Here is a 17,394-nt window from a genome sequence, read left to right as displayed (position 1 = left end):
GGAGACCCCTGTTATAGAACCACACATGTGACCATTTGAAGCTTGGCCTACCATTTGATTGGAGCGATGAGGAACAGGTGGGGCTTGAAAAGGCCCCCCTGTTCAAAGTGAGGAACGACAGAAAAAGTTTGAGAACCACTGCTCTAGTGGAAACGCAACCAAAAACGGGCCCGGCACGGCACGGCACGGCACGGCACGGCACGGCACGCTTAAACCGCGCTGCGCGTCACGGTGGGCGTTGCTGTTATCACTGGCTCAGTGTCTTTTCATTTGAACACATGTCTTTACATTTAATAGATGTTATTATTATCCACCTTTTTGTTTTATGTGCTTTTATTTAAAACATTCTTTGAGACTTCTTCTTCTCCTCTTCAATAAATGTAATTTGTATAATCCCTCTTTTGTCTTTATTCTGCATGAACATGTTAGATTCCATTCTAACCTGTTGATTCAGATTTCCCTCAGGACAGCATGGAGAGTTCACAGGATATAGAACGAGACACACAGAGTGTATCCACTGTGTGAAGGCTTCAGCTCTTCAGACCCAGTGAGGTGTGAGCATGCTCCTAATGGTGTTGGTACCTAGCTCTGATTCATAAAGCTAAGCTGCCACTTTTAAATTGTAGAGTTTGTTAAATGAAAGCAGTCTTTAATGGTTTGTCTAAACAGAGCAATACACGCTTTAGAAACATGTCTTTGAAAACATAACAGTTTATATTGTGTATCACCTTTAGCTTGGAAATCCATAGATGTGTTTTTTAATCTATAAATAAACAGACACTTTATCGATCGCACTTTGGGAACTGATTTGACAGCAGCAGCGTGCTCAGGGTTGAACATATTACAAGCTGGAGTAAAGTGTGATCGTTGAGAAAGAACAAAAAGAACTGCAAACAAAAACCAGTGAAAACAAAGAAACCAGACTTATAGTTTACGTGATTACTCAAATGATTACTTTCATTTTGAAATGTATTTTATTTTCTTGACTCAGTTTTTTTTCTTTTAAACTCATAGTTTTGCTTTATCTTTATGAAACCAAACTAATCCCATCGGAGAGGCATTGGGAGTATTAGCGTGAATAATGAACCCTTTATATTTCTGTGACATCTCCACACTGCCTGTGTGTGTGTGTGTGTGTGTGTGTGTGTGTGTGTGTGTGTGTGTGTGTGTGTGTGTGTGTGTGTGTGTGTGTGTGTGTGTGTGTGTGTGTGTGTGTGTTGCATGAATGGTGCTTTGTGTTGCAGTCCAAAATAACGCTCTCTCAAATCAGTTTTATTTTTGATTTACGGAAATTACAATAAAAGTCAGAATATTCAAAAACATTTAATGAGAAATATTCAAAACAAGTCAAAACACTGCGATCAGAAATTCTGAATATCAAGAGTCAAGTCAGAATGTTTTGGAAATAATTGCAGAATTAAAAAGAAAACAGGCAGAAATCTCCAAATCAAAGTTGGAAAATCAGCAACAAATAAATGTTAAATAAAACAAAAATTATCAAAATGTTAAGAGAAAGATATTCTGAATTATTTTGAATATTTTAAAAGAACGGACATTTTATAAAACAAACATGAGGAAAAACTCAGATCCTTATTTTTAAATTGAGGAGTTTAACTGAATACACACACACACACACACACACACACACACACACACACACACACACACACACACACACACACACACACACACACACACACACACACACACACACACACACACACACACACACACACACTGTTCCCTCAGCACAGAGACACACTGTGGTCAGACAATCAACAAACACACACTCTCTCTCTCTCTCTCTCTCTCTCTCACTCACACACACACACTCTCTCTCTCTCACACACACACTCTCTCTCTCTCTCTCTCTCTCTCTCTCTCACTCACACACACACACTCTCTCTCTCACACACACACTCTCTCTCTCTCTCTCTCTCACACACTCACACACACACTCTCACACACACTCTCTCACACACACTCACAGCATGGCGGCCGTCTCTCCTCCGGTCTTCGTCCTCTTCCTCGTCGTGCTGTCAGGTGAGAAACAAACGGAGTCCTTCTCGTCTCCTTAGAGGGACTCGTAGTATTCTCTCTCCGGTCCTCTCTCTCCGTCTCTCTGGCGGCTGCAGCTCCTCCACTGACTCAGACGTTTGATGGAAAGGACCCGAATGTGTTGACTTGGCCTCGTGGGGCTCTGGCTGCAGCTCGAGAACTAGAAGCTGTGTCTTTGGTTTGATGTGAAGGAAGCTCAAAGCACCGCTGGGAGACCAGAGGAAACAACGAAGTTCATTTCTTTTGTAAAACTCCCCAAAAAGTCTGAATATTTTTACGGAAATTACTTTTTTTCCATTTTCCGAAATAGTTGGATTATCAAAGTAGAAAAGAAGAAAGGAGATTACAAGTGTGTGTGTGTGTGTGTGTGTGTGTGCGCAGGGACGTCCTGCTTCAAGGTGTGGGAAGGGGGCGTGGCCTCGCTCACCTGTCAGTACTCGGTCCGGCGTTTGGGGCGGAGCCGGGTCTGCTGGGGGCGGAGCTGTGGAACGTTCTGGTGCCGAGACCTGTTACTGCAGAGCGACGAGAACGGGGCCGTGTCAAAGGTACTAATACACACTGTACACAAGAGGGGACACATGTTGATGTAGAAGAGACATGGAGAAGAGGGGACACATGTTGATGTAGAAGAGACATTAAGAAGAGGGGACACATGTTGATGTAGAAGAGACATGAGGAAGAGGGGACACATGTTGATGTAGAAGAGACATGGAGAAGAGGGGACACATGTTGATGTAGAAGAGACATGAAGAAGAGGGGACACATGTTGATGTAGAAGAGACATGAAGAAGAGGGGACACATGTTGATGTAGAAGAGACATGGAGAAGAGGGGACACATGCTGATGTAGAAGAGACATGGAGAAGAGGGGACACATGTTGATGTAGAAGAGACATGGAGAAGAGGGGACACATGTTGATGTAGAAGAGACATGAAGAAGAGGGGACACATGTTGATGTAGAAGAGACATGAAGAAGAGGGGACACATGTTGATGTAGAAGAGACATGAAGAAGAGGGGACACATGTTGATGTAGAAGAGACATGGAGAAGAGGGGACACATGTTGATGTAGAAGAGACATGAAGAAGAGGGGACACATGTTGATGTAGAAGAGACATGGAGACATCATGTGTCTTCAGAGGGGACACATGTTGATGTAGAAGAGACATGGAGAAGAGGGGACACATGTTGATGTAGAAGAGACATGGAGACAACATGTGTCTTCAGAGGGGACACATGTCGATGTAGAAGAGACATGAAGAAGAGGGGACACATGTTGATGTAGAAGAGACATGAAGAAGAGGGGACACATGTTGATGTAGAAGAGACATGGAGAAGAGGGGACACATGTTGATGTGGAAGAGACATGAAGAAGAGGGGACACATGTTGATGTAGAAGAGACATGAAGAAGAGGGGACACATGTTGATGTAGAAGAGACATGGAGAAGAGGGGACACATGTTGATGTAGAAGAGACATGGAGAAGAGGGGACACATGTTGATGTAGAAGAGACATGGAGAAGAGGGGACACATGTTGATGTAGAAGAGACATGGAGAAGAGGGGACACATGTTGATGTAGAAGAGACATGAAGAAGAGGGGACACATGTTGATGTAGAAGAGACATGGAGAAGAGGGGACACATGTTGATGTAGAAGAGACATGGAGACAACATGTGTCTTCAGAGGGGACACATGTCGATGTAGAAGAGACATGAAGAAGAGGGGACACATGTTGATGTAGAAGAGACATGAAGAAGAGGGGACACATGTTGATGTAGAAGAGACATGAAGAAGAGGGGACACATGTTGATGTAGAAGAGACATGAAGAAGAGGGGACACATGTTGATGTAGAAGAGACATGAAGAAGAGGGGACACATGTTGATGTAGAAGAGACATGAAGAAGAGGGGACACATGTTGATGTAGAAGAGACATGAAGAAGAGGGGACACATGTTGATGTAGAAGAGACATGAAGAAGAGGGGACACATGTCGATGTAGAAGAGACATGGAGAAGAGGGGACACATGTTGATGTAGAAGAGACATGGAGAAGAGGGGACACATGTCGATGTTTGCACATGTCCTAAAGACACTTTTCTGCACACTGACCTTGCGTTGGTCCCAGGTGTCGGAGCGGTACCGGCTCAGCGGGGCGGTTCTGGACGGGCAGATGGATCTGGACATCCTGGACGTTCAGAGGACGGACAGCGGGCCGTACTGCTGCCGGGTCGATATCCACGGCCTCTTCAACGACAAAAAGGTCATCATGAACCTGAGGGTGGTCAAAGGTGAGGCTCGGAGACACGTTGATGTGTCCATACAGCAGAGACAGCAGAGACAGACAGCAGAGACAGGCAGCAGAGACAGCAGAGACAGACAGCAGAGACAGACAGCAGAGACAGACAGCAGAGACAGCAGAGACACGTTGATGTGTCCATACAGCAGAGACAGCAGAGACAGACAGCAGAGACCGACAGCAAAGACAGACAGCAGAGACAGGCAGCAGAGACAGCGGAGACACGTTGATGTGTCCATACAGCAGAGAAAGCAGAGACAGCAAAGACAGGCAGCAGAGACAGCAGAGACACGTTGATGTGTCCATACAGCAGAGACACGTTGATGTGTCCATACAGCAGAGACAGCAGAGACACGTTGATGTGTCCATACAGCAGAGACATCAGAGACACGTTGATGTGTCCATACAGCAGAGACAGCAGAGACACGTTGATGTGTCCATACAGCAGAGACAGGCAGCAGAGACACGTTGATCTGTCCATACAGCAGAGACAGCAGAGACACGTTGATGTGTCCATACAGCAGAGACAGGCAGCAGAGACACGTTGATCTGTCCATACAGCAGAGACAGCAGAGACACGTTGATGTGTCAACACAGCAGACAGGTTGATGTTTCCATACAGCAGACAGGTTGATGTGTCCATACAGCAGAGACACGTTGATGTGTCCATACAGCAGAGACAGCAGGGACACGTTGATGTGTCCATACAGCAGAGACAGCAGAGACACGTTGATGTGTCCATACAGCAGAGACAGCAGAGACACGTTGATGTGTCCATACAGCAGAGACAGCAGGGACACGTTGATGTGTCCATACAGCAGAGACAGCAGAGACACGTTGATGTGTCCATACAGCAGAGACAGCAGAGACACGTTGATGTGTCCATACAGCAGAGACAGCAGAGACACGTTGATGTGTCCATACAGCAGAGACAGCAGAGACACGTTGATGTGTCCATACAGCAGAGACAGCAGAGACACGTTGATGTGTCCATACAGCAGAGACAGCAGACACACGTGGCCCTCTGAGGCTCCTCCCTCGGTGCAGCACGATCAAACAGACGGATAGCCTTCCTCCACATCGCTGTTTAATCTGAATGTGTTTACTCTCAGCTCCGGTCACCACCTCTCCAACAACAACAACAACAACAGGAACCAGTCAGCTGCCCACAGGTGAGCCTCATCTACCTGTCCCTCATGTCAGTTCAGCACCTCTCTCTTGTTCTGATCGGTCACTAGTTTAGAGAACGTTGTCTGCGCAGCTCTTCAGATCATTTGAGTTAAGAAACGCTGCGTTCATTTGTTCAGTCATTCAAAGTGTGTGTGTGTGTGTGTGTGTGTGTGTGTGTGTGTGTGTGTGTGTGTGTGTGTGTGTGTGTGTGTGTGTGTGTGTGTGTGTGTGTGTGTGTGTGTGTGTGTGTGTGCAGTGAACTGGAGGTCGCTGCTGCTGTCGTCTCAGCTGGATCTCCTGAGGAGGAACTCGACCTCTGACCCCGACGCCTTCACATCTGAGGTCATTATTAGATTTCATTATGAGACTCATCTCATGGGAGCTGATCTGTCGAATCAAACGAAGGGCGGCTGACCCCTGACCTTTGAGCACCAATGAGTGAACAGAGACCTCGTAAGCCACTTTCAATCAAAGTATTTAGCCGGTACTTGCCCCCCCCGAACTGCCCCCCCCGAAAGTGTCCTCGCAGATTGCGTTCACACCGGAATAAGTCCCTGAGGGTGGATTATCAAATGAAGTCGCTGACGTCCCTTCTTCTTCTTCTGCTCTGGGTTTACTGGCAGGCCGCAAACCACTTCACGGCGTATACTGCCACCTGGAGTCCCCGGCCGGAAGTCCCCAGAGTTGGGGAAGCCAGTCCCCAACTCTGGGGACTTCCGGCCGGGGACGCTGCTGGGACTCCCAAAAAGTACTCCGGTGCTCAAGCGCCGATTATGTTTTCTGTAAAGGTTCACGATAGAGACCCAGACGTTAATTCAAAATTCCGGAATATTTTCACTTTTTTTCTTGAATTATTCAAATGATTTACTCAAAACTCTCCAACTTCCTTCAGAATAACTTCGCTTTTTTAACATTCCACCTTTTTTTCCGTTATATTCTGGCGTTTTCCAGAGAGTACGGAAAATGTACATTTATCACAATTTTCTTGTAGAATTAAAATGTTTAAAGTTAACATTTATTTTGTAAAATGTTCCAACTTTCTCACAAAACTCTTAGACGTTGCCGTGTAATATTTAAGTCTGACAACGTATGAAATATTGAGATTTTAATTAAAAATCAAATATTGGCACTTCTTTCGTTACCTATAAATAATAATAATAATATCCCCCCTCCAGACGAGGGTCCCTGTGGTCTCGCTCTCCGTCGTCCTGCTGATCGTCTTCGCCTCCATCTTCCTCTTCCTCGCCTTCAGACGTACGTTTCCCTGCTTCAACACAAAATGAAAACAGGCAGAGTTTGTTATTAATGTGATTTCTTTCTCTCTGCAGGCGGAGTGCACAGACGAGCCTTCAGCGGCGGGTGGTGAGTTCAGGGAAACACTCGCTCTGTTCCTATTGGCTAGAGATCCAACACATTGGGCTTTGGGGCGGGACATCTCTAAGCGGTCGACCAATCACAACAGAGCTGGCCGGCTAACCAATCAGAGCAAATTGAGCTCTGGTCACTTTCTTTCTCGGAATTTGACATTTTTCTCAGAAATTTGACTTTTTCTAAGATTTTGACTTTATTTGTCTTTTTTCTCAGAATTAGATTTTATCTATTTTTTCTCAAAATTTGACTTTTTCTCAGAATTACACTTTTTGCCCAGAATTTGACTTTTTGAAAATTTTTCTCATTATTTGTCTTTTTCTCAGGATTCCACCTCAGTTACTTTTTTCTCAGAATTATACTTTTTGGACATTTTTTCTCATTATTTGTCTTTTTCTCAGAATTTGACCTTTCGGAATTTGACTAGACTTTTTTCTCTATTTGGCATTTTTCTCAGAATTATACATTTTCCCAGAATTAACTTTTTGGACATTTTTCTCATAATTTGAAAATGTTCTCATAATTTGACTTTTTTTCTCATAATTTTGATTTTTTTTCTCGCAAAATTGACTCTTTCTAAGAATTTGACTTTTTCTAAGAATTTGACTTTTTATACTTTTTTCTCAGAATTAGATTTTATGTATTTTTTTCTTAACATTTGACTTTTTTCTCAGGATTTCACCTTTTTTTACTTTTTTCTCAGAATTTCACCTTTTTCTCAGAATTATACTTTTATCCCAGAATTACTGGACATTTTTCTCATAATTTGACTTTTGACATTCTTCTCTCAGATTTTGAAATTGTTCTCAGTTTGGACTGGGCTCTGGTTTTAGACAGAGGGTGAAAAGAGTACCAGTAGAGACGCTCATTGTAACCTGCAGCTGGCTCTGTGTGTGATTGTGTGGTTCTGGTTGTGTTAATAAAGTTATGTTTTCTCCTGCAGCTTCTCGGAGGAGGAGGAGCCTCCGCACATCATCTACGAGATCCGTCTGAGGAGGCCTCTGCAGGAGAACGTCTACACGCTGGATTAAAATCATTCATATTTAATAAAAAGCAACAAAACCTCTCAGACCCTGCTTCCCTCTTTATTAATAACAACAAACTGAACGTGTTAGATATTCACATCAGCTGCTTTTGACAAACTCCATCCTCCATATCCCTCAGGAGAAGACTTTTCTTTATTATGTTACATTTTCATTTAAAATACTGAGATTTTACGCCTCCAAATAAAATGTATCATTATTTATTTTTTTCTGCAATATTATTTTTTTCCGTATTTTTCTGCCTTTTTAAATAATATTTACTCTCTTTATGTTTGTTTGATTCCAGCTCATATTTCGTGACAACCTTTTCAAAAATATTCAGATTTTTTTCACAAAATTATTGAGACCTTTTTGCTAGTTGGTCACGATCAAATACTACTCATCGAAAAGTGTCGATAAACATCGGTTCCCACATGATTTGAGTTTAATATCTATGAGGCGGCGTTATTCATATGTTAGCTCAGGCATGGGCAAACTAAGGCCCGCGGGCCATATACGGCCCGTTGGGCTTTTTAATCCGGTCCGCCGAATATTGATTCAAAAGTGTCCAAATGATAGAAAAGGCTGCATTCATTTTGCTTTTTCCTGCAATACCCAGCATTTCAGTTGATCCCACTAGATGGCGAACTCTAGACGCAATTTACCTTTGCCGGAGTCGGCAACCCACAAGATCTAAGAACCAAATACGTCACGCTTACATTGGGATTAACCTGGGCAATAACAGTTCATGGCGAAATACAACTTGTAGCAGTAGTGCTGAGCAAAGTGACTAGAACGCGACCACACACTTATAAAAACACTTATATCAAGTCAGGCAACACTAACAGGCTGAGTGTGATTCTGTTCATTTGACCTTACTTCAATGACCATCCGTTCACTGTTATTGACCATTGTGAAGAGCAGACAGACGTTTTCCTGTTGTTTTGTATTATTGCAGTTATCGGATGGAATCAATACATGGGCTACATGTCTCTGTATTAGGCTTGGGCGGTATGACGGTATTACGGTATACCAGGGTATTTCGAAATACCGTCGGTAATTTTCAATATCGTGACGTCACAGACTGTGCACCAAATCATAGATGCGTTTCATTCTATTCCACTGACACGGAGTTTTGACAGGGACGACATTGGTTGTAATGCACAGCACGCGCCAGCAGAGGGCAGGGGAGGACAGTCCGTCTTTCCTGCTCTCAGAGCTCAGCACAGAGCTGAGCTGAGCAAGATGGCAGCAGCATTTTGCCGGCCCCGAACTCGGACAACTAGTAAAAAAGAAAAACGCCTCTGCGCCTGTTTGGGACTATTTTGGGTTTACTCGTCGCCAGTGACTTCATCCAGCACAACGAGAGACAGAGGCACTTCTTTGGGAATGTTTAAGACGGGGTGAGTGAGTGTTGACATTTTTTAATCCTATGCAACTGGTTGATGGTTTTGTAGTGGAGGTCGGACGGTTTTAAAAACGAAAGCATTAACGTGCTAAACATTCACGCGAGTAATCCAATGGATCAAATGGAAATAAGGTTTTTAACACATGCACGGAATAATATTGCCAAACTAGTTAGTGAATATAGCAAACTTTATTCAATAAGTCAAGTATTTACTCCCGGAAAATGTTTATGTATGATGATATATTGTTAACTTAGCTCACTATGGAAACAACGTCAGACATCTACAAACGCGTCCTGTATCCGATCTCAAAATGTGCCATTTGCACAATGTGTCATGTATGCAGCCCTTGTTTTGCACTTGGGCGCACGTCGCGGCACTTTGCGAGTGTCTACCGGCTCGGGCTGCATTTTACACCGAACATATAATATACTGTTCGAAACATCTATTTGCCGCCGAACGCCACCTCGCTCAAGTCGACCCAAGTCATACCGTCATATACCGTATACCACGGTATGATGTCAGCAAGGTATGACGGTATGAAAAAAATGATACCGCCCAAGCCTATTTCGTATATAGCAACATTTGGACATTTTTATAATTCAATTTTTTTTAAATATATATAAAGTGGGACCCTCTGGGAAGCTCCGTGGGACCTAAAAGATGAAGAGAACATTATAAATGTGAAGGAAAAGAAGTGTATACCTCCCCGTCGGGGAATTGAACCCCGGTCTCCCGCGTGACAGGCGGGGATACTGACCACTATACTAACGAGGACTGGTATGGATGACATCTGTTGCAGTACCTACTTATACCATTACATGGAAGTCTATGCATGAGTGGCGCTATTTAATTTTAATTCAATTGACAATACAAAGCGCTTTTAATATTAGAAACATGTTCATCCTACATGGTTCTGTGACTCTGACCTGTTTTAAGATGGAAGTAGGAACAGCGGGTTTTATCACTTTAATAAGACGAAGCACAACCAGGAAACAAGAAAAGACATTTGGAAGTTAATTATCAAATGGCATAGTGTTAATTTTATAAATGTCTTTCATAATAAAGCAAAAAAACGTATTTGAACTCTTTTAATCAGTTTCTACTAAATAAAATGTGTTTCCGCCCGGTTTCGAACCGGGGACCTTTCGCGTGTGAGGCGAACGTGATAACCACTACACTACGGAAACTTACATACGACGACCAATGAAACAACCGAATTTAAGACGTATACTGTACGGTAGGTTACAGCAGGAAAGATATGCATAGATAGACATCAGGATCACAAACCAACACAGAAAGTGGGAAGTATTGCTCCGTTACTGCTCAGCGAAGATAAAGGATTTATAAATGTCACAGAAAAATTAAGCTAACATGGATTTCATAGTGTTTAGCTGATGAGCTGCTAATCAATAACAAGTAAACATCAGCTATAAGTAATCTGTCATCAATAACCAGTAATCAGTATTCTGTAATCAATAAGCAGTTATCTTAAATCATTACTTTGTAATCAGTCACAGATAATCAGTGATCAATAAATAGTAATAAACCGTGATCTATATTCTGCTGAAAACAGGGTCTCCTTTATTCTGCCAAACGGGGAAACAGCGCCCCCCTAATCACGCTTGTGGCCAAACATATATGACACCCGTAGTGATAAGAACTACCATAGAGAATGAACGGTCAAAGTTAAGGGATGAAACATGTTATAAATATACCCGTAATTTAGCTGTAAGCAAGTTATTTATACTTAGAATGTCTGCTCCCCGCTGCAGGCTGATAACAGGCGAAATGCTCTCTGCAGACCCATTCTCACAGAGTTTATCAACCTATAAACCTTTTTCTTATTCAATATCAAGCCACACTTATTGTTATTATTTCGGCTGTGACTTTGTGTGTGTTCAGGTTGAGTTTGTCTGGGTTTTTGCTGTGTATCGCTAAACAAGGAAATCACACCTCCACGGAGCTCAGCGCGATTCACAACGTACCGACCAATCAGAGCACACTGGGCTCACAGGGAGGCGGGGGGGAGCTGCAGCGAGCCGTTTAGTGGAGAAAGTGAATACTGCTGAATACACATACTTTACAGAGATGCTGTATGCGAAACCAATGTGAGTTTTGAAAATTGCACAGTATTGTTCTATTTTAGCAGTGGCGGGCCGTGCATTTCACACCTAGGCCTTCAGTGATGTCCTACACAGTCCTACCTGAATTATTCCACCTCTTAATACCATCATTATGACGCCATGGCTCTAGAAACTATACATTTAGACAGAAACGCAGTATAACCGGGCGTTGCATCACCTTAACATAGTCAAGTACAACAGAGTTATATTAATATTTCCGAAGCATTTATAATCAATATATCCGCATTTACAATTAAGAGTGTTAAACTACCAGCTTTAAGATCGCTTGGATACGGTCAAAACTTAAAAATAAAAGGGGCTTTTAAGGCATTAGTCTACAAAGTTTTATTAAGTCCACCAAACCAAGTTTGTTCACTAAACAGCGCATTGTCGCACCCAAAGCAGTTTCATTTAAGAAACGTGACGATAAAGACACAAACTATTCACTGAAAATAAAAGAAAACAAACAAATAATTTGCATTTGTTCATGAGGATATATTTGCGACAGTGGTGAAAGTGTATTCCTAGCACTGAATGTCCACTTTGATAAAGGTTAAACCAAAACAATTCAACAAGTCTCCTTGAGTACTTTTACTGCACAGCTGAGCCAGTGTGCCACACACATCTCTATATCTCTTGCAGAAGCATCAAACATTTATTTTTTATATATTTGTCATTTTAATTACATATATATTAATTCGTTAATATTGATTTAATATTAACGACATAAAATGACAAAAATATATTAAAATAAAATAAAAAATAAAATGCTTTGTACTCACCAAAACAACTGATTATTTGAATACAAAATCCATCCTCCTTTCTTTCCTCAAGAAGACTTCAATGACTCTGTTGTACAGTTTATCTGTGCGTTTCAGTTCCACCAATAAGTCATTTTCTATAGACATGAAGGCAAATAATGAAAGCCTAGTCTGTCCAGTAGAATTTCTGGCATAAGTTTTAATTCGCTTTAAGGCCGAGAATGACCGCTCGACAGAAGCAGTGGACACAGGGATAGTCACTGCCACACATGCCAATGTGTAAAGCTGCCCCATGCTCTCACTCAGATTTTTCTGCTTAAGGAAATCAAGGAGATCAATGGGACTTTTCCCTTCAAAATCAGTCATGGCATACATTACAGTCAGTTCTGTTTTTAGCCGGGACAGATCGAACAGTGTTCCGTGACTCTGTGTTAATTTGGCTAAGGCTGTATGCGGGAATTTTTTCCGGTAGGTCTGAAAGTGCTGGGGGTCCAGGAGGGAGAGAAACATTAATTTTTCGTGGTCTTGAAACCTACTCCGTATCTGGCAAAGAATGTTGTCCAGAATATTGCTGTGGAGTTGTTGGTAGTATGCGCGAAGGTCTCCTTGTGCTGTACGTGGGCCTCTGCGTGCGCTCGGACCACTTGAGATGCGCGCTGTGTCCTCGTAGATCTGACGAAACTGGCACCTCTCTCGCTCAATTGTGTCACAAAACTCGTTCACCCTTGTCAGACAGAATTGTACATCCAATGTTTGTTTCTGTAGTATTCCAAAGAGCACATCTGAATGCTTAAAAATCCCATTGAATGTTTCAAGCAAAAAACAAAACTCAAAATCATCCAGACGTGCATTAAATCCATCAGCGCTAAGCATAGTATCCCCATCATACTCCTCATGATGTTCCAGTATGTGGTCAAACACCTCCTTTAGGGAAACTCTCTTCTCAAAGACTGCATTGACCAATCTCGATGTATATTGCCACCGCGTTGGTGCAACATAAGGAAGACGACGCTTGCAAATGTCATCCAGCAGTTGCGTGCGCTTAGGGGATCTGGAGAAAAATGCTGCAAGGCCATTGAGGCTGGCAAAAAAGACCTTGCATTCTTTAAGCTTTGAGGCCCCTTGAGTCAGTACTACATTTAGTCGATGTGCATAGCAGTGAATGAATAAGGCCATAGGTGCCCTCTACTTAACTTTAGCCTGCACCCCGTTTAGTCCAGATGCCATGACCGCTGCGCCATCATAACACTGTGCCACAACTTTATCCAGACTACATTCATATTCCTCCATGAAACGGAAAATAAGAGCGGCAATGTCATCAGCTCGCTTGCCGCTTGTAACATCTTCAAATCTGACAAACCGCTCCTTGACACCTGTGTCCGTCACATAACGCAGGACAAGTGCCAGTTGTGCTACATTACCCACGTCTGTCGTTTCGTCCACCATAACAGCGACAAAGGGTGCTTTTTTAATCTCCATTTTGATCTCTTCTCCCATCACTTCAGCAATAGCATAAATCAGGTCGTTTTGTATTTTGCCTGACGTCCCAGTAAACACTTTGTTTGTGGACAGGTGGTAATGCAAGTCTGTGTTGTTCTCAGCAAGCAAAGAAAGAAGCTCCACGTAGTTTCCTCTGTTTCTGGACTCGGCGCTTTCATTGTGTCCCCTAAATGAAAGTTCCTGTTTACCCAAAAACAGGACACAATCAATCAGTCTTTTCAATATTTCCCTATTTTTGTTCACCCTTTCGTTGTGGAGCTCCGTTTCCCGGCGCACTTGTTCGTTGAGCTGTAGATCCACTCGGGTGTCCCCAAAGGTTTTCAAAAGCACCATTGCTTGTAAGTGCCCAGCCGTGCTTTGGTGTCTCGTTGCTGCCTTGGTTAGACAACTCAAGTTTGCAAATCCAGTGTGGCTCCAAACACCAAATCGATCAGTTGCAAATAGCAGGCATTCCCAGCAGTACAATTTGCAGTGCCTCTCGGAGGCTGTGAGCCAGGGGTACCGCTCGTAGTTAGTGATTTGAAAGTGGCGGACAAACCCTTTCCCCCGCTGTGATAGGCTCGCTAGCGTCGGGGTTGGCCGTTCTCTTCTCACGATGTCTAGCTTTTCTTGAAAAGTTCGTCTTGAAAATGGCGTTGTAATTATATCTGCGACCAAATCGATCTCTTCTCCTCCTTCAGCCTTTGTGGGTTGAAAAAAAACAGCTTGTAGAAATCTACACAAATTAGCTCGTTCAAATTCAAGTTCAGTTTGCTAGCTCTACATAGCTCCGCCTCTCAATAGTGCGTATCCAATCAAAAGACGTGCACGTGCTAACGTCATCGTACGCCTGCTAGCTGGCCCGTTGTCGCCAACTCAAAATCTGATTGGTTAACGCCACAGTTTTGTTTCCGTTCACTTTAATCTACAGGCGCCCGCACTGTTGATTCTGAAGGCCTAAGGGCAGATTTCTTGGACCCTGGCAACACATTATGGCTGAAATATGATTGGATAAAAGCTCTAACATAAAGGCCAACCCTCCAAATCTCGTTCTGAGGCTGGAAGCAGCGCAACCAAGAGGAAAGCTATGAAATGAAGAGAATAGACTACAGGGAATAATTTAATACATATTTGTGGAAAAAATATATCAAAATTTAATTTATATTCTGATGATGTTTAGGCCAGCAGAGAAGGCCTTGCTGGCCCTGACGGCCCACCACTGTATTTTAGTATACCTCAACAATGGAATTATGATCATTGGAAATGGCCATGACATGGGACCTTTAAGCTTAACAAGTTCAGAAAACATAACCTCAATAACTGCTTAAAAAACGTCTTTATAAGTAAGACTGAGCTACAGTACGGAAACAGACGTTTAGTTAATCGGTTAGTTTTGTAAGTAAAGATAATGTCTCTATAAATGTTTGCAAAACAAACATAAATGTGTGTTTTATTCTCAACTTTTATTTATTTCCATATATATATTTATAATTTTATTTATGAATTTACTCATTTGAATATATAATTATTTATTACTGTATTTATTTATTCCTGTATTTATTCAAATGTACACTTTTATGTAATGTTCCGTCCTCCTTAATCTTATATTAGTGGAGTTCTAAGTGAAGATCATTTCTCTATAAATTCTTACAAAACGCTTAAATTTAACATAAACATGTTTCCGCCCGGTTTCGAACCGGGGACCTTTCGCGTGTGAGGCGAACGTGATAACCACTACACTACGGAAACTGATGATGACCTGACCACGTGACCGGGCAATTTATTTGCTCACATAACACGGCATCAGTTCTCACCACAATACCAGCGAACTGCTGATGCTTAACACAATAACGGAGCCTATAAGCGACTCAACAGCTGCGGAAAAGTTTAACATGTGTTTAAAAACTCACCTGCTGAAGAAACGATACTTCTCTACTCAGTGATCTTTATTCAGTAATTAGTGTATTCTGCTGCTGCTACATGAAAGCGGGGTCTCCTTTCTTCTGCCCAAACGGGGGAACAGCGCTCCCCAAATCCCGCTTGTGGCCAAAAAGATATCACACCCGTAGTGATAAGAACTACCATAGAGAATTAACGGTAAAAGTTAAGTTTAGCCTTAAATACAACTGCCGTTCAAAACCAGGCTAAAACATGAACATAAACCGGCAAATAAGCTATTATTATTGTCACAACCCACTATACTAAAGAAACACGTGTTGAGCGGACGACGTGACCGGACTCCTAATTGCACGTGTTCAGTTTTCACCGCAAAACCTGCTAGCTCATGATGCTAACATGCTAACGGAGACAAAGCATCAGAAAAGCAACTGAAAAGTTTTTTTAAAAGTGCCTAAAAACTCACCTGCTGCTGGAAAGAGTCTGAAGAAAGTTTAGTTTGGAAGTTAAAACTCAGATTCCCGTGAAAAGGAAATTTAGAATAAGCCCACCCGCAGCCACATGTCGACAAGTGAGAGCTGCTCCTCCCGACTCTTCTTCTTCGGTGGTGTTTCAGGGCAGTCTGCAGACCTGGTGCAGACACCATGCTGCGTCTCAGCCACCCGCAGTTGTTATGATGTATTTATAAGGACCATGCAGACAAATACATTCATCTCAGAAAGAGAAGAGATGGATTATGCCAGATTAGAGCTAATAGCTCATTTCCATCTGCAGTCTTTAGGAACATATCAATAAACACTCAACACATTGCATCATCTCCATCACACAAACTATTATAAAACATGATCTAAGTACAGGTCAATACAATAATACATAGTACAGTTAAAATATAATATTACAATACAACTTCATCTCTCATTTTATCAGATGCTTGGAAATAATTGATTGCAACGTCACTAAAGTGCAGTGAGGTAAAAAACCTGTAAATAAAATTGAAACACAAAATATATAAAAATGAAATCACACGAAGAGCCTCTCCTGCTGACGTTCAGGTTGTATTTAGTGTCTCTCCTGCAGTGTTGGGCAAGATGTTATACAGTGTGGTGGAACATTACGGGACATCATTCACCGTGATACATAGTGTGTGTTGCACCACGGACCTTATGGAGGACGGAACATGACATAAGTATAAATAAATAAATGTGTAAATAAATGTATGAAGAAATACAGGAATAGATAAATAAATACGTAAATAAATAAATAAATAAAAGAATAAATAAATGCATGCATAAATATGGAAATAAATATACCAATGTATAAATAAATAAAAGTCGAAAATAAAACAGAACACACGTTATTATATGTCTTTCATATATTTCTACATTTACGCAACATACATTTATGTATTTATGTGTCCGTATGCTAATGAGGTGGGCGGTCCTAACCTCAGTCTGAAGCAGGATTGGTTTCAGGAGTGTGTGATCATGTCTGGCAGAGGGCTACTAACGCCTGGCTAACCGCGCTGATTCGAATGCAGGAGCTTTACTGTTTAGCCCTTACCTTTCTACATCCATACTTTATCCACAGGTTTATTTATGGATATTGGTTTAAGAGCCATTGGAGATCATTTACGATCATTAGCGGACCATCTAGAGTCCAGTTTCTTGTGGAACGATGTATAGAGGACTTGGCTCAGCTCGACATGGATGTTAACCCAGCTGTGTTCGAGAGTCTTCAAGAGGTTGCCCGCCAACTTGAAATCCTCTCGGAAACAGAGGAGGCGACCCTTGGGCGTCCATCTTATATGTTGC

At 42.2% G+C, this 17,394-nt stretch overlaps 1 protein-coding gene and 1 long non-coding RNA gene across 3 annotated transcripts; one reads left to right on the top strand and one right to left on the bottom strand.

Annotated features, from left to right (window-relative positions):
• Positions 1 to 1,307: 1,307 nt before the first annotated feature.
• On the bottom strand, positions 1,308 to 16,207 carry LOC307018059. 2 transcript variants are annotated; one of them, XR_013802326.1, is made up of 5 exons: positions 16,050 to 16,207; positions 6,668 to 6,792; positions 4,169 to 4,331; positions 2,486 to 2,570; positions 1,308 to 2,265 (listed from the first exon to the last, which is right to left on the bottom strand). It is a non-coding gene; the product is annotated as an uncharacterized lncRNA (long non-coding RNA). The 2 variants fall into 2 exon arrangements; XR_013802327.1 differs by having other exon boundaries at positions 4,169 to 4,303.
• On the top strand, positions 1,860 to 7,962 carry timd4 (T cell immunoglobulin and mucin domain containing 4). The gene is made up of 8 exons (XM_079648117.1): positions 1,860 to 2,043; positions 2,440 to 2,603; positions 4,185 to 4,347; positions 5,468 to 5,527; positions 5,782 to 5,867; positions 6,701 to 6,779; positions 6,854 to 6,887; positions 7,837 to 7,962. Exons 1-8 carry the CDS (start codon positions 1,992 to 1,994, stop codon positions 7,922 to 7,924), a joined length of 726 nt encoding a protein of 241 aa, XP_079504243.1. The 5' UTR covers positions 1,860 to 1,991; the 3' UTR covers positions 7,925 to 7,962.
• Positions 16,208 to 17,394: the final 1,187 nt, after the last annotated feature.

Source organism: Notothenia rossii (assembly GCF_949606895.1).
Source record: "Notothenia rossii genome assembly, chromosome: 9".
In the NCBI taxonomy this organism is placed as follows: Eukaryota; Metazoa; Chordata; class Actinopteri; order Perciformes; family Nototheniidae; genus Notothenia; species Notothenia rossii.
The sequence above is the reverse complement of the archived record's forward strand: the minus strand, read 5'-3'. Positions and strand labels throughout refer to the sequence as shown.